The 26,394-nt window shown below is 41.3% G+C and overlaps 2 protein-coding genes and 4 long non-coding RNA genes across 14 annotated transcripts; 1 reads left to right on the top strand and 5 right to left on the bottom strand.

The window, feature by feature from the left end:
* Positions 1–1,367: 1,367 nt before the first annotated feature.
* On the top strand, positions 1,368–22,917 carry Tay (tay bridge kinase). Of its 5 annotated transcripts, none has more exons than XM_076900984.1 (16): positions 1,368–2,046; positions 16,446–16,631; positions 16,723–16,836; positions 16,950–16,985; positions 17,072–17,098; positions 17,168–17,228; positions 17,303–17,505; positions 17,579–17,953; positions 18,168–18,406; positions 18,483–18,593; positions 18,694–18,914; positions 19,088–19,296; positions 19,382–19,546; positions 19,628–19,907; positions 20,038–20,179; positions 20,255–22,917. In XM_076900984.1, the coding sequence occupies exons 1-16, from the start codon at positions 1,666–1,668 to the stop codon at positions 21,267–21,269; spliced, it is 3,765 nt and encodes a 1,254-aa protein (XP_076757099.1). In that variant the 5' UTR covers positions 1,368–1,665; the 3' UTR covers positions 21,270–22,917. The 5 variants fall into 5 exon arrangements, with proteins under 5 accessions (XP_076757099.1, XP_076757071.1, XP_076757091.1 ...); XM_076900956.1 differs by having other exon boundaries at positions 19,070–19,296; XM_076900976.1 differs by having other exon boundaries at positions 18,480–18,593; positions 19,142–19,296.
* LOC143427148 (uncharacterized) lies at positions 5,631–7,043 on the bottom strand. 3 transcript variants are annotated; one of them, XR_013102269.1, is made up of 3 exons: positions 6,779–7,043; positions 6,344–6,723; positions 5,631–5,938 (listed from the first exon to the last, which is right to left on the bottom strand). It is a non-coding gene; the product is annotated as an uncharacterized LOC143427148 (long non-coding RNA). The 3 variants fall into 3 exon arrangements; XR_013102272.1 differs by having other exon boundaries at positions 6,790–7,043; XR_013102268.1 differs by having other exon boundaries at positions 6,344–7,043.
* Positions 7,161–8,317, bottom strand: LOC143427122 (uncharacterized). Of its 3 annotated transcripts, XR_013102251.1 has the most exons (3): positions 8,106–8,317; positions 7,659–8,001; positions 7,161–7,512 (listed from the first exon to the last, which is right to left on the bottom strand). It is a non-coding gene; the product is annotated as an uncharacterized LOC143427122 (long non-coding RNA). The 3 variants fall into 3 exon arrangements; XR_013102253.1 differs by lacking the exon at positions 7,161–7,512 and having other exon boundaries at positions 7,639–8,001; positions 8,094–8,317; XR_013102252.1 differs by lacking the exon at positions 7,161–7,512 and having other exon boundaries at positions 7,639–8,001.
* LOC143427140 (uncharacterized) lies at positions 8,568–13,046 on the bottom strand. The gene is made up of 3 exons (XR_013102262.1): positions 12,945–13,046; positions 12,433–12,548; positions 8,568–9,866 (listed from the first exon to the last, which is right to left on the bottom strand). It is a non-coding gene; the product is annotated as an uncharacterized LOC143427140 (long non-coding RNA).
* On the bottom strand, positions 14,090–15,859 carry LOC143427136 (uncharacterized). The gene is made up of 2 exons (XR_013102258.1): positions 15,569–15,859; positions 14,090–14,418 (listed from the first exon to the last, which is right to left on the bottom strand). It is a non-coding gene; the product is annotated as an uncharacterized LOC143427136 (long non-coding RNA).
* Positions 22,918–23,215: 298 nt separating the features above from the next.
* On the bottom strand, positions 23,216–25,207 carry LOC143427113 (uncharacterized). Its single transcript, XM_076901024.1, has 6 exons — positions 25,120–25,207; positions 24,842–24,888; positions 24,618–24,746; positions 24,213–24,527; positions 23,883–24,130; positions 23,216–23,789 (listed from the first exon to the last, which is right to left on the bottom strand). The coding sequence occupies exons 2-6, from the start codon at positions 24,844–24,846 to the stop codon at positions 23,500–23,502; spliced, it is 987 nt and encodes a 328-aa protein (XP_076757139.1). The 5' UTR covers positions 24,847–24,888; positions 25,120–25,207; the 3' UTR covers positions 23,216–23,499.
* Positions 25,208–26,394: the final 1,187 nt, after the last annotated feature.

Below are 26,394 nucleotides of genomic sequence, written 5' to 3'. Positions count from 1 at the left end.
CGAACGTACCTCTGTTCGTATGTCCGTCTTCGAAGCATAGGTACGCCATGTTCTCGGTCGTCGTTGTATTAAGAGAGAAGTAGTTGGTCGAAGCAGAACGGAGACGGAGGGAGCAGAAGGTGTAATAGGAGTAAGCGAGAAAGAGCAGAGAAGGCAAGAGTGGAAAAGAAATAGAGATAGACGGATGACAGAAATGCATAGCCGTGCTAGGAGCAGCAGCAAGAACAGCAGCGCATACAGGAGAGGATCGCGTCGTCCACGCGTAATTCGGGGCGTGTGCTAGGTTGCTCGGTTTCCCTAGCTCGTGTCCGTGGCTAAGAATCGAGGATGTACCGGTGGCAGTGCGGGATACGCGTCATCGTCCCGTGACGACTACGTTAGAGAGGTGCAAGACCGCGAGCACGGTGTGGGCAGGTCGCGGCCATTTTTACCACACGATGCGGCAACCGTGCGTGCCCGTTCGATCCGCCATTCCAAACAATCGGTGTACTTCGTGCCCTCGCAGGGTGCATCTAGCCACGGCAACTACTCGTGGAGGCACCGTCGAGGAACGATAATACGTGTCAGTTTAGCGTCAAGACGAGCAGTTTCGTTGGCCGAGCACGTCGAGACAACTCGCGAAAGCCGGCAGTGTTACTGGTGCTGGTGGTGGACGTCGTCGTCCTCGACGACGACGTGGAGGAAGAGGAGAAAGAAAAGAAAGAGAAGGATGATTATTATGATGATGATGATGACGACAACGATAATGATGATGATGATGCCGATGACGACGATGATAATGATGATGACCGTGATTACGGCGAAAAAGAAACGACTCGAATGGCCGATATATTGGAATACTGTTGGAGCGATACGAGCGTGCCTGTGATTCTGTGTTTTAATCGCGCGCAGTGTGTTCGCCGATGATAGTGTGCCGTTTGTGCCCAAGTGTATCTCTGTTCGTGTGTCGCTCTCCGTCTGTCCGCCCTGTACGTGCGTGTTTCGCGTGCCTCCTCACCACGCACCGGACTCTCTCCTCTTCCTCGGTAGCGCGATCGATGTGACACCGCTGTGACCGCTTGAACTTCGTCCTTCCTAGCGAGAGATCCTCCGTTAACTTTCCTTTATAGAACTCGCTGATATTCCTGGAATAACGAGAAGAGAGGAATATATAGGAGCCCTCGACGTTATAGATGCGTCTGTCCCGTCGGTAAACGTCCCGTCTCTTGCTCGCGAGTGTGTATATATCCGAAAGGCAGTGTGTGCTTCTTACTCGCGCTCTCTCCACAGCCTGCCCGTACTCCCCCCTCGTCGCCCCCCCTTTCTCTCCCCTCGCTCCATCTGTCTCTCCTATTCATTTATTCTCATTTTCTCTGTTTTCCCATCCCGCCGTCTTTCTCCACGTCTCCTCTCACGGTAAAGGAAGCACCAAAGACGACAACGTAGTAGAATGCTCGACGACACCGCGATACGACGCCTGTCATCGTTCACGTCCTCGTTCACGCGTTCATCGTGGTCCGTCCCCGGATCGTGGTCCTCTCTATTCCCACGGGTTCTTCCGAACCGAGGAACCTGAATCTGAGCAGTGAGCTCACCTCGATCGTGAGGTGGTGACGACCGGAGGCCTCGTAACGGGCGGCGCGACAACACGGCCCCTCGTTCGGGAACAGGACGTCCAGCCTCGAGATGGAGATCGAGGCGAAACAACGGAATCAAAGGAACCGGAGACGAGAACGAGCCCAGCGTATGTTGGCGCAGAGGGAGAGCCTGGCCACCGCGAAGCAGCAGCAACAGCAACAACAGCAGCAACAGACGAGGCAACGGCCGAACGACGAGGAGGATAGCCACAGCGGCGAGGACGAGGACCCCGCTGCCGGTCTTGGCCTCGGACTCCCCAGGACCGGTCATCCTCGTGACAGCCATTCGCGACCGCCCAGACCACCGCGACCCCCGAGGCCTCGTAAGAAGTCTTCCCTCGCGGCTGCCAACCAGAAGGAACCACCCTTCGAGGAGGACATTATCGATGGCTTTGCTATACTCGCCTTCCGCACCTACGAAGAACTCGAGGTGAGAACGGTACAATGATACTCTTAAGTTTCCTTTTTTCTTTTTTACCTTCGTGTTTATCCCTATGACTCGAACAGCCATTTTTATCTTCGCTTTGTAATTCTGTGTTTTTGCAGACTTTAAAACTTAACCTAACTTTTCGTCCCTCGCGTTCGCCTCTTTTTCATTGCTTCCTCCTTTTTCTTTAACTCGACATCGCGTGTCAACCAGTGCTATGCTCGCGTCTACCTATGTCACAGATTTACTACAGCGGCGTGGTTCGTTGACGGTCGTCATGTTTCTTGCGTGCGCGCGTGCGGACCTACGCGAACCTTGCTCGAGACTCATCGCGCGGAGTGCCGTTTTCATTTTTTTCTTTTCCTCTCTTTTTCCTTTTTTTTTTCTTTCCCCCTCCGCTCTTGTACCACGCTCGTGCCAAGCAACATTTTTATACCGTGTTACGTGCAGGAGATACGACAGAGGCTATTAATGTCGTTGAACATTAATTCCAACAGCTCTCTTTTGTTTTTTTTTACCAGCTTGCAACTTCCTTTCTGGATATATAATTATAGGATTATTTTTGTTTACTCACCAGGGACGTTTAAGAGACTGGCTGGCCGCTAGAGCAATTTGTAGTTTGTTCGTTTGCGCCTTTTTCCTTCGTTTTATAGCTTCCATTCACCCGTGCCTTGGCTCGGCCAACAACTGTTCTTTTCACCGTAACGGCTGCGGTGTACAGTCGAAACGCAGAGGGATCACCTTTTTTCAACCTCGTTCCCCGGCGCTGCCGAAAATGTGCTCAAGTAAAGAGGCTAGAATTTTCTCGCAATATTCAATGCCGGAGGGGGTATTCTAAAATTTCATTGCACCCACCTTTTATCGAGCACGGTACAGACGTTGTTCGACGAGCCAGAAAATATTACTCGAAAAGAGTAATAAAAACCAATTAGAGCAAATTGCCAACTCGTGCAATTAAAGTGTTGAGCGTTTAACTTTGCTACGTTGATTCGACGGGATTAATTATATGAACGTTTCAGCTCTCCGCTCTGCGTTGCTTACTTTTGCTCCTGAAAAAAAAAAGTAAAAATTAAAACCCATAACGATGCGCCGTAAGGAGCTATTCTACCTTCGAATTTTACTAGCCGTTAAATTGTAGCAACGACTTTAGCCGACGTTAACACAGCCTGTACTTGAAGTAATATTTGAATGCTTGGTTCATTTTTTTTTAGATCCTCTAATTGTTCCGTACAACACAGCCGAGTGATACATTTTACGGTGATTGTACATTCTTAATGCATTTGCATCGGGTTCTTGTTCATATAAGCTCTTTATATAGATTGTGGTATTTTAGTGATGTAAAGATATTTCAAATTTGTTGAAATTTTCGTGTGCACATGTGTCGCAAAACGAGGCTTCTTGTTTCCCGATAGCGAGTGTGTTAATCGTATACTTTATACAAATCCCCGGGAGTCTAGTTTATGTTTTAAGGTGATAAATTTGTTTAAGTGCTCGATGATAATGACAATGTAGAACATTGGTAAGGTCGCTCGCGGTGCCCCTTCCCTTTTCTTAGCATCGACATAAATTTACATCTTGACGATAGAATACTTCGCGGAGGTAACACGAGAGCCAATGTTGTGGTTTAATATCTGACGTTACGAGATACACACGTCCACGGTGCAATTTTCGTCAAAAGACCGTGTACCGCGGAAAATAATTAGAGAATCGTGTTTCGGATCGATCCAGAAAAGTGAAAGAAGCATTCAAGCTTAAAAATGGATACAGTAATTCAAGACTAGGGATAGTTATAGATTCACCGACTAAGATCCATCGAGTGTTACTCTTGTTCATAGAAACTGTTGCGAAGTACGATAAACGATATTCTCATTTAACGTATCAGCTGTTCCAACTTCTATGCGTAATCTGATGTTTCGATGAATGTTTTTAGATTATACTGTTAATTTGAGCAGTGCGCATTTCTGGGGAATATTGTAACGCGCGCTACTTTCGAAAGCAGTTTCAGAGCAAACACAAGGGCCGATTCATCTGTGAAAAAGTAAAAGAAAAGGATATTTTTGAAGACAAACTTTAGATCGCAAATCTTATCGTCGCACGGAGTAAATATAAGCAAGGATAAGATCCGTGCATTGAATAGCTCTATTTGAAAAAGAGAACTAATGCTACATCACTGAAAACAATCCCAAAACGTACACATTCTACACTGGAATTAAATCAAGCATAAAAATATTTTGATTTCGACCCACCATTTAGTCTGGCACGAAGTGAATGCTTTCGAAATACAATTTGTCTCGCTCGAATAGGTGATTCCACAAATTATTTTAAGCGTACGTGCACTTTAATGGCGAATGGTAGACGAGCCGTCGAAGCATGAACTCCATTCGAAAACGAGTTCGACTATAACGGAAAAGGCCGGTGTGCGCCGATCCCGATCATTTCGAAATAGTACGCTTTAATTACGCGGAACCTTATCGGTGTAAATCGAAGCGAGTATAAATCGAATTTATTATCTTCGTCCGACGCGAGCCGAAAAGAAAAAGAATCGACGGCGTTGTACGCTGCAAGCGTACGGGGCAACGAAAACTCTTACCCGTTCCGACGAGTACCTTTTATCATGATTTATCGCGGACGCAATCGCTAATCGTTATTTTTACCATACACACGCGATACGAGGCTAACTGACACGCTCGTCTTCGATAACGAGCTATAATTTTCACCAATAGATAAGAGCAACACAACAAAGTCACCTAGCCGCGGTTCGCTATCATTGTCTTGTCCGTTTTGCTTCGTGCAAATTGAAAACAGGGCCTATCGTGGTTCCGTCTAAATGTGAAACGAAACGATACCGCAAATCGTTCGGGATATAAATTATCGTTTGAACAGAAATTGTTGACTTGTATGTATGCTTTCTGTTGATTTCATCGCGAACACCACTTATTCGCATACCTTCGACTATATCAGCAAAAGCTAAAATACGTATAAGTGTAACTAACTGTTTTTAATATCGGAAACAAAAAGCGATGTTATTTTCTTTCTCTTTTGTTTTTTGCTCACCGTTTTATAACGGAAATATGTTAGCCTGCAACATGTTGAAATAAGTACCTTTCCATTCAGGAGTTTATCAATCCACTTGAATCACGATATATCACGTTGCTAAAAAGTTACGACACTCTGTTAATTGTTCTTTCATCAAATATTTGTCTTGCGGTTTTTTAGAATTAGATAGGCGGTTTCTCTGCCACTGCTTTGTTCGGAAACTGTTTGCACTTTGTGTCAGACGAGTAGATAATTAGTATAATGCACGTAGGATGCGTAACGTGAACAAGGCGATGTTTCATGTATTGGTACCTGAAATTTTTTTCACAAGCTAGACTGTATTATTTGAAGAAAAATACCGAGATATCTCCAACGTTATTGGAAATGTAACTTTTCATAAACTGTTTATCATATGCAAACGATATGTTTTAAATGCAGTACTTACATAGTATCTTGCAGTGTCTTATTATCATTGATGAAAATGAATGAATTCCCAAACGATTCATCGTTCGATCGGTCTCTTTTAAATGAGAAAGGCAGGCCTCTGCGGAAATACCAGCTTTTAGCGGGAAAATTGTGAACCAGCGGTTAAGCCAACATCACATACGGAATCGCAGAAACAATAGCGTCAGTTTAGTTGTGTCCCGGTTCCTCATGCAAATTACCATCGATTTACCCAAGTCTATTTTTCACGTTATTCAGTATATTGTTGTCCCATAAATGGGGGCTTAGACGGGGATCTCGAAGACGGTCTGTCGGTCATATCCCTGAACTATGTACAGGGTACAATACCGTCGATGGTTTTTCAAATAGCTCGAACCTTTTGTCTCCCTCCCAAGCAAGGAAATTTCTTCTCTACCTGCGAAAACAGAGAGATACAAGGAATGAAAGAGTGTCACTCTATCTTATTGCTTGTAAACATGAATCACTAATATTTATCATTCGCTCTCGTCGTTTGCTCGTTTATTACTCATTCGTTTGTTTCGTAATAATGCGCATTGGACGCATGATATTTGCACGTTCCATTAGAGTAGCGAAACAAACATATAATTAGTATCAACAGCACAGAATAATTAACAATCGCAATCTATATATATATATATATATATATATATATCGAAAAATCAACAGTTTTTACAAGTTTTTACAGTTCACAGTTTTTCTTTGCACGTTTTATACGATTCGAACCGGGAAATGTGACTACAAACATCTCATTGTGTATTGTAATTACACTCGCTGAAATTATCATACGCTTGACCCTTACCAGTTGATCGCTTTATTATTAGTTCGCGCGGCTGATGCGATAACGCCTGAGGAATTCTTCGTGTAGTATTTGCCGCTTCCGTTAATTTTACCTCGCTCCATTGTGGAGATACAACGATGGGAATAACAGGCTCGCACACTCGGATGATTTACGAAGGAAATGGGCATATATTCGCGCGAAAGCGTAATCCTCTGTGATATAATCGTCTCGTTTGATTGGGTAAATTGCTTAATTACCTCCGAGCTATTTGTTTCCTATCTTCACTTGAAAAATTGAATTCCAGTTAAGATCGACAAGAAACCGCGTGCCTTTCCCCTTGCGTATTTGGTCATCGTAATTCGTAGCTATAAATCCGGTTCGTGATCGCACTGTCGCACGTCCTGGAGGAGAAAGAGAGATGAAAAGAAAAAAAGGCGGAAGACATTCGAGTCATACTTGTTATTTACTCGTCCATTTCGTGCATTATCGGAGCACAAAATGCATTGTTATTGTCATGGAGAAAGTAGCCACGATGTAAACCGCTTAAACCGGTCTCCCTCGTGCCTAAACGGGTTCGCCATCCAACCTGAGCTTCTGGACGGTGCACAAACAGCTGTACCTAAGCTGAGCGCAACGTTTACAGCAGGAAATGCCAGATCTTTGCTTATCAATCCTATCTGCCTGTAACATGGTATATGTATACATGTTTATGTATATATCTATACATTGTATATATTATGTATATATATACACAAATGAAACAATGCACATAACGCATACCTTTTTTCTCAATCTTCATTTTCATTTTTGTCTTACGAATAGAACCGAATTCTTCTCGCTAATTAAATGTGAGAAATTGTTACCTGGCAGTAAGTGAATTATCAAGACCCGTTGCTCGCGTTACTGGTTACCTTGTTATCTGTGCTCGGGAGTCGCGAATAAGACGATTTGAAATGTAAACGCCACGGTAGGATGTTGATTCGGTGTCAAACAATTAGTGGGGATAGAAGATATTCATCGCTGTTCCGGCAGACGACGACTAATTATGAAAAGCCATGGGAATAAAAAGCAGACCCTTTTTAATGCTCTATTACCAACGCTTTGCCACGGGACGAAACGGAACGCGTCCGTCATATCGCTCATGTTTTCCTTGATACTTCACCCGCCGCTCGCTACTCCATTTCTGCACCCTGTTTCAAGCAAGTTCAGGAAAGTTAATCAAATTATTTCAAAGGATTCCTAAAACACTGAAGCGTATATTTCATTATCTGAAACGTCTAAAATAGTAGTAAAGTAGTAACTGTTGTACTATGTACGAGATTCTGGGATTATTTACTTGGAGCGTGTGAAATCATCCGTGTTCCTCCAGCACACAAGTACAAAAGCGCACAGCTCGGAGATTCAGTTGGGACGCGCGTCGCATAGTACCGAAAAATCCTTGGGATCAACGTTTTTACTCGAAGAATGCACGCGCCGGTGATTTTCTTTTCCGAGTTCCACGCCGCGTTGCTCGGAGGGAAATCCTTTTGGACTTTTTCGTCGTCCCGCGACACGGAGAACGTTCGACCTCTCCCGGGTGATTGTCCTTACCACAGATTCTTTCTTATCCGACGTGTTCTCTCCCCTTCCCTCTCTTTTCGCTGGAGGCTGACCTGTCGTGTCCTTACATTCTTCGGGCACTGCGGCTGGAAAGAGAAGCGACCAGAGAGAATGAACGACGGGTCGGGTCAAGAAGAGAGTGTCGACATGTGGCGAGATTATTATCACATACGTAACACCGTACTGTAATACTTAATTATCTTGTCCGCGCACCGCGACCGTTTAATTTATCTCCGCGAAAAATGCTCCTCCTCCCGGGGAGCAATTAGTGACATATTCAATGATACACATTATCCGACGCGTATAAATGAAAAATGATCCACTCGTCTGTACGCCTGGTGATGATGATGCGGCTCGCTCTCCTGAAATGAACGTGTGTATTCAGTCTCTTTCTCACTTGCCTCGTCTATATGTTTGATTTATCGGACTATGCGAGAATATTCTTTGTTCCATTAGAACGTACATCTTACTTCGACTGAAATTAATGCTTGGTACAAAATATTTCGAGTGCCAGAGATTTTAGAGTACAATTCAAGCGCCGTTTACTCGACTAATTATTTTCAACAGCCTATAATCTGCTGTGACATTCGAAAAAGGCGTTGCAACGCACGCATTCGTATCGTACTCTATCTACAACTTACCAATTAAACGTTAATCAGCTTCAGTATGGGCGTCTTGATGATCACTTGATTGCAATTCACCTAGATCGTCGTGTAGGAACGAACGGCTCATCTGGTTCATAAGAGAGGAGAACGCGATGGGTGAATGGAATCTGAAAATACATGACGCTCTTAAAAGGAGGACATTTATTTATAATTGATTCGGCTAAAAACGTGCTGCATGTCGCCACAACTTCGTCGATCGTCCATACAACCATGAATAAGTCTTCTCTCCTCTTCTTCACTATCCCTTTCCCTCTCGACTTGAATAGCGACATCGATCGAATTTGTCGTTACGCGTCAAATTGTACGACGGACATTAATTACGTTAGGGTAAACTCGTCCTGTTCAGAATCAACCGAGCGTATCCCACATATTGCGATATCCGAGCGGATTGATTAGCGGGCCACTCTATGTATCGGCTCTTCCCCGCCATCCCTCGTCTCTCACCCTTCTCTATAGCGGGTTCACCCTCCGTCGGGTGAAATCGTTGAAATCGTCGCCACTCGATAATTAACGGCCACTTATGGATTTAGAGTGAGGTCAGTGTCACGTTGAGCTCGCCGAGCTCATTACGTAAGAACCGTCTTTTCACACGAGAGCACAATTGTACACACACGGGTACCATGTGTCTTTGTCGCTGTGAATACGTACGTGGCACTGCGCGCAGGGTGTTCGGTTACAGTGAGCCAAGTTCATCGGTCGCATTAATTCCGCGATGATCTCATTATTTATCCGTCGAGTGAGCGAAATCCACGGCAGGAATATGAATTCCTTGTTTTGTAACTCCTCTTTTTCATTTTATTGACAGCATCGGGATCCATCAATTAAGAGAACGTAATTGAAAACGATAGGCATCGTGTGTGGGTACACGTGTGTGAACAGTGATTAGAAGCGTGTTGATACCCCAGATAGTATAATCAACGGCTATTCTGCTCGTGAGATAGAAAAACGAAACGTGTTACTGTGTCGCACCAGATTCGGGGTGCTCTTTTTCCTGGACACAGGTACTATGTATCGTATAGTCTACAATGTAGAACGTATATTGTAATATATGAGTACCGCTCTCTGTAAGTGGTGTATCCTACTTGACCTTATTTCCAACTTATAGTCCATTTTTGTGCTCCAATAATTCTTTAGGCGAAGTCAGCCGGTATAACTATAGCTACCGTAAGGATCATTTACAAATAATGCCCGGTGTATCACGTACGGCCCAAATGCGACACCGGGTACGGTTGATTTATAGTGAATCACTTGTCGTAAACTGTTACGCACGCTGATGATCCCTGGAAAAATAATTTGAAATTGAAAAAAAGGGTCAAGTGGGGGCATATGTTTGTTCGCTGATCAAAGTGGTCGGAGAATCACTTAATATGACTTCATCGTTCGCTCGAAACTTAAAGTATATACTCCCGGCGGCTACTGCTACAACGAGTGCCTCGAAAATTTTTGTAATCACTTCAAGCGACACTGTTAATCTACTCAACGCCAAATAACCGTATGTATCCGAGGCGAAGTATTCGGTTAACTTTCGAACGAGAAATCGTCTATCACGGCACTCAGCAGTTTAATGATCGGCGTAACGAAAGAAGCCACGAGGTTGTAATAAATCAAAAAGACTCCAGAGCAAGGAGAAGGAAGACAGAAACAGCGAAAGAGAGATAAATTCGGCGTCTGAATGAGCCAAGTTCGTTGCACGGGCATATAATTTCGACTTGGGGTAGATATCGTTGGCATTCGGCAGATTACCAAGAGCTCTCTTTAGTGTCGTTAGCCGTACCGAGAGTGAGGTCAGCAACGCCACGCTACTCAATAAATCAGCTCTGGCCGCCGGTGCCAACGGAGATACCTGAATTCCGCCACGTGATTCGTCAACAGAGAGAGTTCAACGAGTAATACTCAGACTCTCCACACCGCTCTTTTCTCGTGGACGTACAGGGCGTTTTGTGATCAAAATATCACCTACGACACATATATATAAATGTTATTCCAAATAGTAAAAGATATTCTAGACACCGTAAATCAATTTATCGCCATTTTCGAGTTATGAAGCATTTATATAAGTGAACTATAAATAGTGAAAACTAATACTAAAGCTACTTTTAATTTCTACTCACTTTTGCTGCTTGATTATTGCAAAGATATGCATATTGCATTCCATGTAGATAGTTGAACTTGATTAACTACTAAAAAGAGATAAAGATAATGTAATATATGTATCCACCAATGTTATAACGATATGTACGGGTATATCGGTTCATGTCTCAATAGCGGAGCTGGATCTATCCATTATTTATGTAACATCTTTTGTGCCGAATGACCTACCAAATGTGCTGACGAAGTTTGTCGGTTTGATCGCGGAGCACCCTGTATTCATCACCGGCAGAAAATCGACCAGCGAATTTCGACGACGCGATGGCCGCGCACGGGACAGATATCAACCGAGTGAAACCCAACTCGCGACCTATTTTTTCCCTCTTTTTTCCTTCTCTGCCCTTGGCCATTTCTCTCTCTTTCTCTCTTTATATTTCTTTCTCTCTTGCATTTTTTTTCTTGTTGCCTCGTGCTCACGCAATTTTTCTCGCGTTTATAACTGTACGACGAGACCATCATTACCTTGACACTGCCGCGAAACAATTGTTTCCACATGCGCGTACCTCACATTTTATATGTACGGTGTGGACGCAACGAATATTATTCGCGTAATGCGATTTTCCGTCTTTCGGTTTCTTTTCTTGAATTATTTTGTTAACGTTACATGACTCGCAGTGGCTTATTTGTTTTAATGGAACGAACGCGCACCTCGCGGAGGTTAGGTTAGGCGCGATCGAATTGCGGCTGCAGAATCGATAGGCGCAAATTTTCTATAATCGAACCGACGCATAGATCGATATTAAATGCTCGATGGGAAAAAGTATAGCGCCAGGGGTACGGGAATACGGGATGTTCGTTTAATCACGGACATACTATGCACTTCAGACTATTTTACGTCGCTCGATTTACAGTAATTAAATGGAATACTCGAAGGCAATATATAATTCATTCGATTAGCGACGAATATAATTTCTATCGTGTACTGAATTACAGGATGCATCACGATCTCATATCAGCAATCACGTAACGAGGCGGAATATTTTAATAATAAACAGGAAAATACTCTGCCACGTATCGCGCCACATATATATGTCTATATGTATTTCTCGCATGTCCGTGCCGCTTTTTGGTAAATTTAAACGTCAATACGAGACACGGCCGAGCGATAATGCCCTTAATTAAATAAAACGCTGCCCGGCGCAGCGTGAAGATTTGCATTACATTTTTATCTTGCTCAATCTCGGTTCGTTCATTTTCAGATACACGCTTGATAGATTAATTTCGAAGCGGTTCAAATTGCTCGTTAAACAGTGTAAAATTTACTATTTGTGTAGCGGCAGCCCTGCAACACCTAACATCAAATGATTTTCAATTACGATAAATACTTCTGTTACGGGTACTACCTTCGTTACTTCCTGGAATAAACATTTTTTACAACGGCTGCGTTATATATTTCTTGGGAAGAGCTACGGAACGAAGAACTCAAAGGGAAATCATATTATAAGGTGTTCGTATGCGGCCGCGAATCGATACGGAAACGACAAAAGGGATGTGTATCGATGGTGGACGAAATACGGTCGTGCACCTGCATGACGAGCTGACCCAGTTCTCCTCGTTATAATTTGAACACGGAAGAAGGCAAGCGCTTTCCTTTCAGATCCCTCGGCCGTGTCTCGGATTAATCGGTCTTGTTGATCGTCGTCGGAATCGAATTAAAAACCCCAACGCAAAACGTAATCAATATCTACAATTTCATACCTCGAGAAAAGAAAAGAAAAACGTATGATTGAGTGGATGCGATTATACATGGCTTGACGTGCAGCTTGCTTGTCCTACATCTCTGTGAAGCTATGATAAGTCCATCGCACGAATTTCTGGAAAAGAAACAAAGATGGAAAAGAAGAAGATAGGAAGCCGTATGAAAAACAGGAGAAAAATTAGAAATACTTAGCCAGAACGAACGTTCGATTCTGTATTGACAATATTTGAGGATGAAAATTGAGACGAGGTTACTGCTTTATAAAAAAATTAATGCTGATCATTTCTGTTATATTTTTCGTTTCGTCTTCTAAAAATCCGGCTAAACTATAATTATTTTCACGCGGAAGCGATCGCAGATAGTATTATCGGTAATAAACGTTGCACGCCAGGATAATGGCGGCACTTATTCTCAAATCATCTGAATTACGCGTTCCTTCGAAAGTTGCGTGCAGAACGTGTTAGACGAACGGAAAAGACGTGAACTATGTAAATCGTTGAGAAATATTTACGTCTGAAAATAATCTTGCACCGTAACCGAACGATGGTCGCTTTATCGCTGTATTTACATCACTGTAAATCTTTTTACTGCTCCCAGTTCCTTCGCTTCTTTTTTTTCCGGACACCGTCCATCGTCCTCTCTCTCTTCAGTCTTCTCAGCTTTCTTCCACCAACTTGAACGAAACGTAGACAGAGGTACTGAATGTTGCATTCAACTTTGCAAGGTGACTGTAGATTTTTTTCGTCACCATATTCCGTTTGATTTTCATTTCGCTTACCAGTGATAAAATATGTGATCCGCGATGAAAGGTCTCTCTCCTGTGAAGAATTACTTACGTTCCCGTACCTTGATCGATGTGGTTACGCTTCACGATACACCTACAAAAGATGGCAAAAATATACTTTTAAGTATTCGCATAGCTTTACGAATTTTTAGTTTTTTTAACATCAAAAGTTCGTTATACAGGGATTTGTTCGTACTTTGATGAAATCAGCAAGTCGAAATCGTGAAAAGTCGTCGCGAGTATCGGTAACTGTGAACATAAACAATGCCACCATGATACATGTTTACTTTCGGATAATTTTTGGACAACGGCCAGCATCGTTTCACGTTCAGTACGTCAATTTGGTACTGGCAAGCAGCCGAAATTTTCGTCAAACAGATGTTCGAATGACTGTTATTATCCGCTTGTTACAAACGAGAACGGAGAATGCTTAATTTCAGCGCTAGTGATGCCCGCCAGAAAAGAAACATTGTTATCAAATGTAATGGCCACTGTTTGATATATCGAACTGCTTTGAAGTAACATTTCCCGCGCAAACGTTTTATTGAAATGCGCCATAATGTTCATTCAAAAACCAATAATTGTTACCTAAAATAATTAGTAAATTATATTCCCGATATGAATCTAAGCTTGCAAATAGTTATTGCCTAGAATTCATAAGTAAAAGTTATTTCTTAAATTACGCGGTTTGAATTTTGTATGTAGCCATGTTCAATTTGAAGTATATAATCTCACTTCATAGACGTCAACATGCAATATCTATTTTACACCGGCAGGAATATTTTTTACTTTATGAAATGATAAGAAACAGATTTTTTATTGATATTTTATCATTCTCCGTTTACGTCTATTAAGTGTAACATGCAGATGAATCAAAATGTTGCATCAAAACGATCGATGACGAGAAAACAACTTATTCGGAGGCATCGACTCGTTCGAATCGAAATGTGCATACGCACTCAGAGCATTAACGTCGCAACGGAGTATACGCAAACTGCGAGTAGTAGCTGAATTAGAGTCCGATCGCGTCAACAGAGAACGAATAGACGTGGCAACGTTGTACGGACGAGTTTAGTAGCCGGCTAGCCAAAGCGCGGAGTAGCCGACCGGTGGAACGTCCGCACGTCCGGGAACGACCTTCCTTTACCCGTCCCGTGTCGAGGAACCTCACCTCCCGGACTGCCAAACAGTTCTTTATCTCCTGTGAACCAAGAATTTTCGATTCAAATACGAACTCGAAACTTACCTGAGAATTTCATTCCATACCAATGGAATATAAAAGAACGAACTTTTTCATAATTATTCTCCGTCCACTTGTTTGCAATTCTTGCAAAGAATTTCTTCTTTCTCCCCCTATTAAATAAAAATTATGTTTATCAAGCGAAACAATCATCGCAATCATGTTACAAAAGAAAGCGATAATAGTTGATCGATATGTGAAATACGCCATTTTAAGTATTCGCGGAACATTTTTTTCTCAAGATATGTACGTGTACGAGGTAATGAAGAATATAACATCTAAATTCCCTTGCAAAACTAAGTATTTAACTTCTTTCCCTAGGTAACGATTAACCAGAATAAAAAAATATACCTCAATTGTTACGCCACAGTTGTGTACCATCGTTTTTTTATGCATGATTACAAGTTGGAGGTTTATTCAATTAATTCGTCTTAGCTGCGAGAGGCATGTAATCTAACCGCGGTACACGTCTAGGGGGTTTCACTCCGCAGTTGGCACACGTGCGCAGGTGGAGTATGGCTTTTACTAGGTGGTAGTTTTTTACACCGCGAGCTCTAGTGGCTTTTTCCCATCGTTTCTTTGGTAGCCAACCGTAGCAGAGCGAGAGAAAGAGAGGGTCAGAGAAAGACGAGAAGAACGTGAAGTGTATATATGTATATATATATGTGTGTGTGTGTGTGTGTATGTGTGTGTATATATATATATGTATACGGTTATTGGAAAAGGAAAGTAATATCCAGAGACGAGAAAGAGAAGTCAGGGTTCGGGCTTCGTTCCTTCCAGCTGGCCTGGCACGGCAAAGGAGGCCTTGTCGCGCGGCTGCTCGTTCGGTCAATGTCTTCTCTTTCTTCCTCGCTCTTCCTCTCTGCCTTCCTCATCGGCCCCCTCTACCTCTCTTTTCATCCCCCACTTTCTACTCGATCCCGGCCCCTCTTCCTCGCTCCCTTCATCACTACTCCGCTCGCTGCCTCTTTCATTCTCCCCACTATTCGTGTGCTGCATCGCGCACACGAGACACGGTGCTGCTTGTGAATCCTGCTGTCATCTTTGCAAACGCCCGTCTGTCTTAGAGACTGCGAATTTGAACGAAATCGGCCTATCACGTACGCACCGTCCGTCGGGTTATTCCGTCGTTGAAGAAGGACGGGGAAACCACGTTCATTACGATAACGGTATTTAGTCGTGCACACACAGGGCAAACTGAGAGAGAAAAAAAGCGAGAAGAGAAGGGGGCAGAGCGCCACCCGTTCAGAAATGTGCACTGACATCGCGGTTTAAAGGCACCCGACGGAAAGGCGTTCTCATACGGGTTTTTCTACTGTGCGCGCACCACCGTGTCAGAAAAATTTTCGCCTAGCGCTTCGTGATTCGTGAACGTGATTTTTATAGTGATTGAAATATAGATTATCCGATCATTTTTTCCCCCACCGGTGCGAGAATCTGTGTGTGCCAGAAACCGTCGTGTGTTTACCATACGTGTTGAGCATAATCTCTTCGCTGGTCGATCGAATTTTATACGTGTTGAATGCAAGCGAAACCGACCGATGCATACACCGATCTCGCCTGTCTTCTTGGATACAACGAAGGATCCTAAGGAATGAAATTTGATTATTTTAATTTGCCTCTCGTGGAGTTAGCGATTGTACAGTAGCTATCTTAAGGATTATGTTACGTTCATCGCGATACCTGCTTGCAACAGCATCCTTAGTTTCATGTAAATAATGATTGTACTCTTAGAATGTAATCTTGTATTCAAAAGAATATATTTTCTATAATGAAGTAATCAGTTACATTAAAAATGAAACTACCATTCCTTTTTTTTATTTTTTTTTAACTTCCTCTTTTTACATATATATGTAAAAAGAGGATATTTGAAAATAAAGAATAAATTTTCTCAAACAATGTATAAAGTACAAAGTACATTGAACAAATATTTAAAATGTTTTTTCATTATGCAAAAATTAATGTACACACTTTTATGATTCCAGAGTGCAATAAAGCTAGCTGGAAAAAATAATGTCAAAAAATTGCATACATTATTATCAATAGTGGAAGAAAAACCAAAGGTGGATACTGGACAAAATAATAGACACAACGAGCATCACATCAAAAACCATTTCAAGCACAACCATTATACACACAATTCCATACTGACACCTTCTACGATTAACCAGGTAATTTTTAGGATATTATATATTATTTTACATAATTTAACGTAATATATTGAAAGAACTTACCACAAGATGTGTTGTGAATATTTTACAGGGCCTAGATGCAGGTACAAGTGACGATAGTGGTAGAGCATCTGAACAATTGCATGGCCCTGGTATACCTAGGGATTGCCAGGACGCAGACAGTTCCAGGGACCACCTCAGCGATGTAAGTAATACTGTAATAAATCAATTATGTTCTATTGTAGTGGTAATCATAATACTGAATAAAACTATCATCGATCAATTCTCACCTTTGTGCAATTTTTACTTCTTTCACAGGCAAGCAGTCATTGCAGTTCGGGTAAAGGTTATATCGTAAGTATCAGAATTAAAGAAATAAAAATGTTGTTACCATACAATCAAGGCTGTTATAATAACTACCTCTTGTTTTCTCATTGTAGTGTGATAGTGAAGGAGAAGACGATAAGGTAAATAGCCATATTATAAGTATGGTGCATGCGACACAATCATTTATTAAAAACTATTTTCTATTTTAGGGCTCGGATGCTGAATCGATACTCTTTGAATCTTCTACCCCACCACCCCTTGCACGTAAATGTATGTAATCTTGAAATCAGTAATGTCAACTTGCTTTACATATAACTGTCTAAAATCAATACCTTATTTTGCAGACGAATTGCCATCATCTTCACCACACGTTTTACCTCCAGCAAACGGGGCAGGAGGTTCACCTCCAGACACAGGTGGACAAATTTCCAACCCAGCAACGGATGCTCCGGCACCTATACCACCTCCTGTGCCTGCGTCTGCACCAGTTCCAACAGCGCCAAGTCCTCCCAGTCCTACTCTACCCCCTCACATATCCCAGCCACCTGTAAGTAAACGTTTGTCATTCTATCGTTTAGTTTCTACGAATGTAATGTATACACCATGATATGTATTTTCAGATGACTAGTCCACTGGCAGCAAACCCACGTGCAATAGCTCCGCAACAGCGGCCAGCTTCTCCTGCTCTGCCACCTCCTTCCCTGTCCCAACAGCCTCACACTACAATACCTGCGTTACATCCACCCAATGTACCCCTCGTTTCGTCAAGTCATACAACTAGTCCTGCAGTAGCCAGTTTAGGTGTTACTCCAGCAGCACCATCAAACGGAGCTACAACTACTACCTATTCACCATCGATACCAATGGCTGCTTATCCTCAAACCCAACCGTCTTATCCACCTCTTTATACACCATACACTGCCCTAAATCACAGTCCGTACCTTCCACCCGCAGTTCCGTCTCCCTCCCATTCTGCATCTTCACGAGCAGAAGTGGTAAGTCTTACTTTTATATATGTATTTATATGCAACACAATATGTGCAATAAAAACATGAAGAAAGTCACGTTGTGCATATAAAAAAGAGAATACTATTGTCTCGTAATTAATTTAATTGCGTTCGTACTTTTAATACACTTATCTCCCCATATGTAATAAAATATTTTGTTCTACTCGATTTACGCACTAATCCTGACAATTGTTATTTTTAGAGAGGAAGCAGAGCTTCCCCCTGTACTAACATAAGTAAACAACAGACTATAGGAAACAATACCACGAACCACAATACTCCTCTCAGCGCTGCCACCACGACATGCGTGTCTACGATAACTAACACAGTCACCACGGCTAACACCATTGCCCACAGAGACATGGTAGCCTGTAGTTTGACTGGAAGGAACAACAATTCGCCCCGTGGACATAGCCCGAATCGGGAAAGGGATAGTTATAGGTATAATCTCGTAATCACCTACTTTTACTACTTACTTAAAACAAAAATTTTATAATAACATTACATATTCTAGCAGCAACGTCAGTAGCCTAAGTCGAGGTAGCATAACGCCTGTAAGTGTGCCAAACACATCTTCTCCAGCCAATTCTAGTCTACCTGCTTACACCAAACCACAGGGATGGATTGGGTACGAATACAATTAAAAACTATTTCAAAAATACAATTTCGCTATCTTTCATTAGTCTAGTTGCGATGATTTCTTATATACTTTCGCATGTAACTTACAGTAGCAGCACAACTTCGCAACTGTCTCCGGCAACCGCAACATCAGTTCCAAGGCCAACTCCTCCACCAGTACCACTCGGCATGCACACGTTTCCGCCGCCAATGTTCGCGGCACCGCTACCACCTCCCGTGTCCAGTTCCAGTCCACATACGTCACTGCCTTCATTACCACCGCCAACGACCAATCCCAATCCGTTCTCAGCCGAGTCACTTTTTCAAACAAGTAAGTTTATAAACTATATTTTAATTTTGTTTGTAATTCAGTGAGAGATGGAGAGGGGGGAGGGGGGAAGAGGGGGAAAGAGAAAGGAGAGGAAGGAGAAAAAAAGAAAAGGTAAAATAAAAGTTCGAAACGAATGAGACACTAACCGAAACAAGGGGTGACTCATGTCGCAGGTCAGGCAGACCTGTTAAGGCGAGAGCTTGACAATAGATTCTTGGCATCCCAAGACAGAAACGTCGGTGTCGGAGTTGGCAATTTGGGACCGCCTCCATATCTTAGAACGGAGATGCACCACCATCAACATCAGCACACTCACGTACATCAACATACAACACCTTTGCTTCCACCAACTGCTGCAACAACGTTGTTTCCACCTCCTATAGTACGTCATACATTTTATTATATCCCTTATTGTGACAATATTTCTTATTTTGAGCTCGTATCCACGAATAATTGTATTCTCATAGTTCAAGGACATACCGAAATTAGGAGGTGTCGAATCCCCATTTTTTCGCGGGAACCTAAATCTTTCTAGTTACTCTGGCTTTAACGCTGGTCTCTTACACCCTGGAATTGGTCCACCTTCAACACCTTTTGTACCTCCCAATCACTTAACATCGTTTGCACCAAAGGTAATTTTCATAATGACTACAAATTACAAGATTTATCATTTAATCGGTATATTTCATTATAACTTCTATGTTTAATTATAGAAGAGTGGAAAATGGAACGCGATGCATGTACGCATCGCTTGGGAAATTTATCATCATCAACAGAAGCAACAAGCGGAGGCAAAGGCGGGAAACGTTGTTAACACCAAAACAGAATTGTTAAGACCACCGGGTCATCTTTACCCAGGCGGGCCAGGAAGTGGTCTCGGAATAGGAGCACCTCCTATGGCGCCACCATTTCCCACCAATATGCCGCCAGCACATCCTGCACCACCCCCGCCTCATCCTGTTGGTTTCCTATCTACACCAGCGTCGCATTTAGGTAATGTTTCAATAAATTATATATGAGTTTGCTAACAAAAATTTATATGTAGAACAATTTCACAATTACTCGGTAAATATTTACTGTTAAATAGAGTAGAGTATATACCTTTTCATTTTACCACTTTTAGGAACAGGAATGTCACCATTCGGAAGATACCCATCAACGTTTGGCGCACCGAATCCCAATTTCCCTGGTCTTTCTGGTTTTCCTCCATCGAGAGAAATGCCACCGTTGGGTGGGCTAGGTTCCGTACACGATCCATGGAGAGGGTATGTCTGCTATTCATTTTTTTCACCTACAAAAAAAAAATTAGTACATCATAAATTACTTACTTTTTTTTTTAGATTACAGCGAGCCTCTACTGCATTCCCACCAACCACAGCGGTATCGTGGAGCCTAAAACCGGAACCACCCGCGATCGATAGGCGTGCCGAGTTAGAAGAACGGGAACGGGAACGCGAACGCGAACGAGAACGTGAGCGTGAACGTGAACGCGAACGTGAGCGGGAGCGGGAGCGCGAGCGCGTGAGACGCGAGAAAGAGAGAGAAAGAGAGGAACAACGTGAAAGGGAGAGACGTGAACGCGAAAAGGAAGAGAAACGGAAACAACAAGAGGCTGCCGAACGGGAACGGGAAAGGAGAGACAAGGAACGTCGAGACATGGAGAGACGCGAGATGGAACGCGAGAGGTTACTTCATCAAAATCGGCAACACGTGGTTGTAAGTCGAGATCGATCACCTTTAAGGAACGGATCTGCGCCCATAGATACCGGCGAAGTGCGCGTTAAGGAGGAACCACGAAGCAAAGACGACGAGGTTGTGATGCTTCCAAGGCCACCGGGTCCTGGCCCTGGAGTAGCATCTGGAGGAGGTCCCGGTCCAAGTCCACTGCCTGATACAAGGTATCATCATCCTCATCCTCATCCATACCTCACAAGGCACCCGCATGGTATGCCTGCGCCGCATTCTATGCCGCGAAGCATGCTACCTGGTTTGGGTGCGCATCCGATGCAACACTTTCCACCACCATCCGCGCCTGCTGGTCAACCAGGAGGTCCTTGGCCTGGAGATCCATTCAGGGATTACCGTTACGATCCATTGCAACAGCTGCGCTATAATCCATTGATGGCTGCCGCTGCGTTTCGAGCAGAGGAGGAGGAAAGAGCTAAACTCTACGCCGGTTATCCACCGCCACCTGTAAATTCTTTGAGAAGCAAGGATCCGAGTCCTGGCCCTTTGAGCAATTTACATATGCATCATAGGGCAGGACCTGGACCCGGGGTACCAACGCGACAACTAGAGCCCGCTTTGATGCACGCGGATATTCACAAAAAGGAGGATGCATCCCAATCCCGATGATACATCCTCCCTACGTCCTCGGCTTCTGCAAGTGAACGCACTAAAGGGTCGGCATTCTGAACATTTCCCGCGTAAAGAGTTTTCTGGACTCCCTGGTGCTGATATTTTGCTAATGGAGAAGAGGCGTTATTTAAACAAAAATTGTACATAGATTATATGATATTTATAGTTATCAAAAAAGTGCGAGGAATGGAACATCGTGTAGAACGTTGGAGAAACAAAAACAGATAAACGAACGCACTTTTACTACCGGTCATTAACGAAAATGCCTTGAATGTGATCATTGGTATTGCATCTAATTAAAAACTATGGAAAGTTAAAGAACAAGTCATCAAATGAATTCAAGGCATTGATTGATTATAACGTGGTCACAAAAGACAAATGACGTTTACATGATTCTCTACAAGTTTCGGGGATCTGACTGTTTATAGCGATATAAACTTTAATCATTACGATAACTATGGCGTACAGTTTAAAACAAAAAAAAAGTATCGTGTGTAATATTATAGATATTGTAGAATGCGAGACGATGCTACGTAAAGAAAAGAAATCCAAGTTAAGAGAAAACTTAAGCGGATCTCTCACCATTACTAAAAAATTATTTAATTATTTATTTATTGCAACGTATAAACGAATCTCTACTACTGACGTACGGATACGGTCGTAAAAACAAGTTGCCCTAATTTAATCAATATAATATAACAAAAACTATTACGAATTTTCTTTTCTTCATAGAAATTAATTTGTACCGTAGAGATAATAGTAAAAAAAAATCCAAGAGGACAAAAGAACAGGTATCTCTTCAGCTTTTGGCAGCACAAGCTTGCTTTTTCCCCTCTTTTTTTCATTTGCATGAAGCTTAGAATTGCACTCTGGTGCTTTCCTGTGATATAAGAAGTAAGATTGTTCAAAAGCATTGCAATTGTTTTACACCGTGTTTTGTAAGAAAAGAAGATAACAGATACAAAAAATGTAAATCAAACTCTTTTTGGATAAATTATGAGCAGATATACAATTTGTCTACTGCATTTTGCAGTAAAACAAAACAAAAGAAAAAAACTTTGTATTCGTCAGGAAAATATGGTATTTACGAGTAAACAAATACAAAAGCAGTTTGTTCGTGCCAAAGTGCTTTAATCAAAAACACATTTAAAGCTACGTAGAGAAATTGCAACTTCTGATTTTGTACCTATGGAAATTTAAAATGAAATATTTTGGACCCTTGTTTCATCGTCCCCTCAATTATGTTAGCCATATACGTCGTTACGTTACCGGAGAGTTAATTCGAGATCTCTCTTAAAAAAATGGAAAATATATAAAATGTTCGTGCCATGGACCAGGCTAGATTCAAAAACCCTGGTGCTTAACAAAAAAAGAAAAAAAAAAGATACTTCTGTCATGTAATCAGGCTCTTTAAACTGTTTCGTTTATACTGTAAAGTCATCACAAAAATGTATATTATTATATAATTAACGACCATATGCAATTAAAAAATTGTAGATATTTTTCATCGATGCAAGGTTGCAATGTGATGCAATGATTCTGTTCTTGTAGATATCGCGAAGTATAAAAGAGGATTTTGTGTGAATAGGTTTTTTCTAAAATTGATTCTTTGTAAAAGGGTCTAATAATCATAGTTTCTATCAAACTTGTTGTTTCTAATACTCTTTACCAAGCCTCTCTAAAATATCTTAATTCATAAAGACCTCAGAGAAGAAAAGATACGAGTAATTTGTACTCACTGTTACTGTACATTACAACACATAATTTCAAACTTTTCACATTTTGACGACGTTATGTTTATACTATTTATCTACCAGTAAAACAACATTTCATCTGAAGTCTTCATGTCTTATATCTAATACTATTGTATGACAATACCTAAGGATACCTTCTTTTATCTGGAGTCAATTATACCTTCAGGTACTAATCATTAGTAATTACAGTTGTCACATGTGAAATTGATATATTTCAAAAGCAGAAATTGCATGGTCACGGACGGCGTTTTAATCATTGACAAAAAAGAAAATTGCCAAAAAGAAGAACACCGTCGTGAACAAGTCCCTATCGTCCTTTCTCTGTTTTTTTTTAGTGCGTACACTTCCCCGTCAATATATATTTAAATGAATTGGTAAAAATTGTTTCGTTCATATTATATTAAGACGACCAACCAGGATGAAGTGTGTTTGGTCCAATTCAGTTCTTATTTTATATGTACAAAAAAAGATTGCTATCGAGAGCTGCTCGAACTTGATCTCGTGTAGCGACGGTGTCGATGTCGTGGATTATTTGGGGGACTACGCGACCGAGTTCTTGGTCTGCGTCTCGGTGGACGTGGACTTCTACGACGATTAATTGGTGGCGAACGTCTGCGATAACGAGGAGGGGTATTTCTACCACCTCCACCCCAACGCGGTGGTGCTCTTCTTCCCATTAAAGGTGACATCCTCCGCATCGGTAACGGTCGCGGTTTTGGTAATAATACTGGAGCAGCCGTAATTTCCTGCCCATCTATTTGTCCTGTAGAAGGTACGATTGGATTATTCATTAAATGAAATGATTCAATTGCAAAAAGATCAATAAGACAAAGATATTTGAAAATTTTTTACTTACCACCATCCATATGTTTCATTGCATTCTCAGCTTCGTCTGCTGTTTCAAATTCCACATAGGCAAAGCCTCGTCCTTGATTCGGATGAAGCTTATCCATGGCAAAATCGACCATTTTTATCTGACCATATGTGGAAAAAATTTCCATAATGTGTTCCTTGGTAACATTACGGGTTAAATGACCAATATGTATTTTTGTTGGTCTAGGAATTGGTGATCTTTCTCTACGTTTTCTACGCGGTGAAGGTGATCTATAATACAAGTGAAATTATATGAAGCAAAGATTACAAATAAAAATATTCCTCTATGTGTATGCACAATCACTATACTTACCTAGAGCGTCCTTTAGGTTTAGGCTTATCAATCACAGAATTACTACTTTTCTTTTTATCTTTCTCTCTATCTCTATCTCTATCTCTATCTCTGTCCCTGTCCCTTTCCCTTTCTCGTTCCTTCTCCCTTTCTTTTTCTTTGTTATCATGCCTGCGTGAAGCGTCAACACTTTTGCTACGGCTACGTTTCCTTCCTCTGTCTCTGGAACTTCCCGAAGAACTCGCTGAACTACTTGAGGTAGTGCTAGAAGTAGAGCTTGATCTAGAACTGCTTCCGCTGCTTGTAGATGATGATCCTGAACTACTATCTGAAGAACTGTAAAACACAGATAATAAAATGTACACAATTATTAAAATGAATCACATTCAAAAGTTACTTTTACTGGAAAATTATTTGTTATCTTACCTGCTACCACTACTAGACGTAGAAGCAGCTCGCTTTTTTCTTTCTCTTTCTCTGCCTCTTTCCCTCTTATTTTCTTTATCAGTGACTTCGGAGTCGCTTTTGCCTGTGCTATCTTTACGACTGCGTGCCCTATGTTCATATGAAAACACCCGGTAGTAACAAGGTTATGATGAAATAAGAGGAACAGGAGATGAAATCGGCAAGAAATAATACGGATTACTCACATCATAGTACGATATAAATCTCCAGGTTCTAGGTGTGGTTTCGGTCACTATAAACGAAAGAAAACTTTGTTGTACGCCGTACAAGCGCCAATAATGGCGGACAATGCCGCTAAAAAAAATCGTCGCTTGTTCACAGAAACACGTCCACACTGTTAGTTAAATGTTAAACAATATTGCGTGAAAGCAATATATAGCGTCGACAATTAAGAACTTTATTCCATCATCGAATCATAATGGAATAACATACGAAGTTTACGGGGTATACGAAACAAAATTACCAATAAGACAACGCGGCGCTCGCGTCGCTATTCCCGCCGGGTTACGGCCATATTGGTGTAACACGAACCTATGAAAACTTGATCATACAAACACATCCACTGTTTATAACAAATGTTAAAGCAGTCGAAAGATAAACGATTCGATTATTTTTTGTTTAGGAAATATTTTTTTTCTTGTAATGTAAAGATAGTTTCATCCCACGTATACCGTTCGTCATCCTTATATATCGAAATGTAATAATAAAAATAAACATTATAAAACATTCGTTACTTCAAAGATAAATGGAGTCGTTTGAGACAAGAACATGAAATAATTATAGGTTTCCCGTGTCATATACTTAACTCATCGTTTACTCGTGTATTTATACACTTGCGCTAAAAAATATGCATGCAATGTGTATTTATTTTACAAACGTGCGTACTTCAACATCGTCACTATTTGAAACTACACATCCTCTTTAATTATATATTAACACTTTCTTAATAATTATTTTGTCTGCGCATAAGTTTTTGCGTCTACATGGAGATTTCAATCACGATTTGTAAATTGATAAGGCTACTTATAATCTCTTTTATGAACACTTTTATATTACACCGCGCTTTTCAAATCTGTTTCGTTAATAAGTTTTTATAGATAACAATTTCACTTCGAAAATATTACTTCTACTAATAATTCGACAAAGAATTAAATCAAATATATTCCAGTATAATTAGCTTGTATTTCATGAGTTTTATTTTTGTAGACTGCTGCAGCGATACGTAAGTACCGAAATGTATATGTATGTACATTTAAGTGATAATAACGGAGCAATATTTATGTACAAGTACACCGAATTATAAATACTAAACATTCGTCACATCTTACACATAATCCTCTAAACCAATTCATTTTAACATTTTACCGGTTCTTTGTTGATTTTCTTTTTTTCATTTTTTTTTCATTTTCTTTTGTTCCTTTTATTTTTTTGTTTAAAGTGCTCTTTTTCTGTAAAAACTACATGATCGGAGTGGAATATGGAAAATCGTATGTTTCCTTATTTTGGCACAGCTTATTGTAAAAAAGAACAAAAATAATACATATATAATCCGAAAAACAAATAGAAAACGAGTAACGCGTTTTACCAGTAACACTAACGTTGGAAGAAATTTAATATTTCTAATAATCGCAGTGAATCGCCTGTTCTCTTCTTTCGCTTGTTTTTTACGAAATATACTGGATATTCATCGTGAAAATATCCGTTTAACTCGGAAATATTCGATGTTCGATAAGCCCTT

The sequence above is a fragment of the Xylocopa sonorina genome, chromosome 1 (genome assembly GCF_050948175.1).
Source record: "Xylocopa sonorina isolate GNS202 chromosome 1, iyXylSono1_principal, whole genome shotgun sequence".
Taxonomy (NCBI): domain Eukaryota; kingdom Metazoa; phylum Arthropoda; class Insecta; order Hymenoptera; family Apidae; genus Xylocopa; species Xylocopa sonorina.
Note: the sequence above shows the minus strand (reverse complement) of the source record. Positions and strands in the feature narration are given on the sequence as shown.

Bases quoted from the DNA above. Each gene is read 5' to 3' on its own strand.
- Tay (XM_076900945.1), top strand. From the start codon at position 1,666: ATGGAGATCGAGGCGAAACAACGGAATCAAAGGAACCGGAGACGAGAA. The intron at 17,099-17,167 runs GTAAATAGCCAT...TTTCTATTTTAG, and splicing joins GTGAAGGAGAAGACGATAAG to GGCTCGGATGCTGAATCGAT. The intron at 20,180-20,254 runs GTATGTCTGCTA...TTTTTTTTTTAG, and splicing joins GTACACGATCCATGGAGAGG to ATTACAGCGAGCCTCTACTG.
- LOC143427113 (XM_076901024.1), bottom strand. The intron at 24,528-24,617 runs GTAAGATAACAA...TGTGTTTTACAG, and splicing joins ACGTCTAGTAGTGGTAGCAG to TTCTTCAGATAGTAGTTCAG. The intron at 23,790-23,882 runs GTAAGTAAAAAA...TACCTTCTACAG, and splicing joins AATGAAACATATGGATGGTG to GACAAATAGATGGGCAGGAA.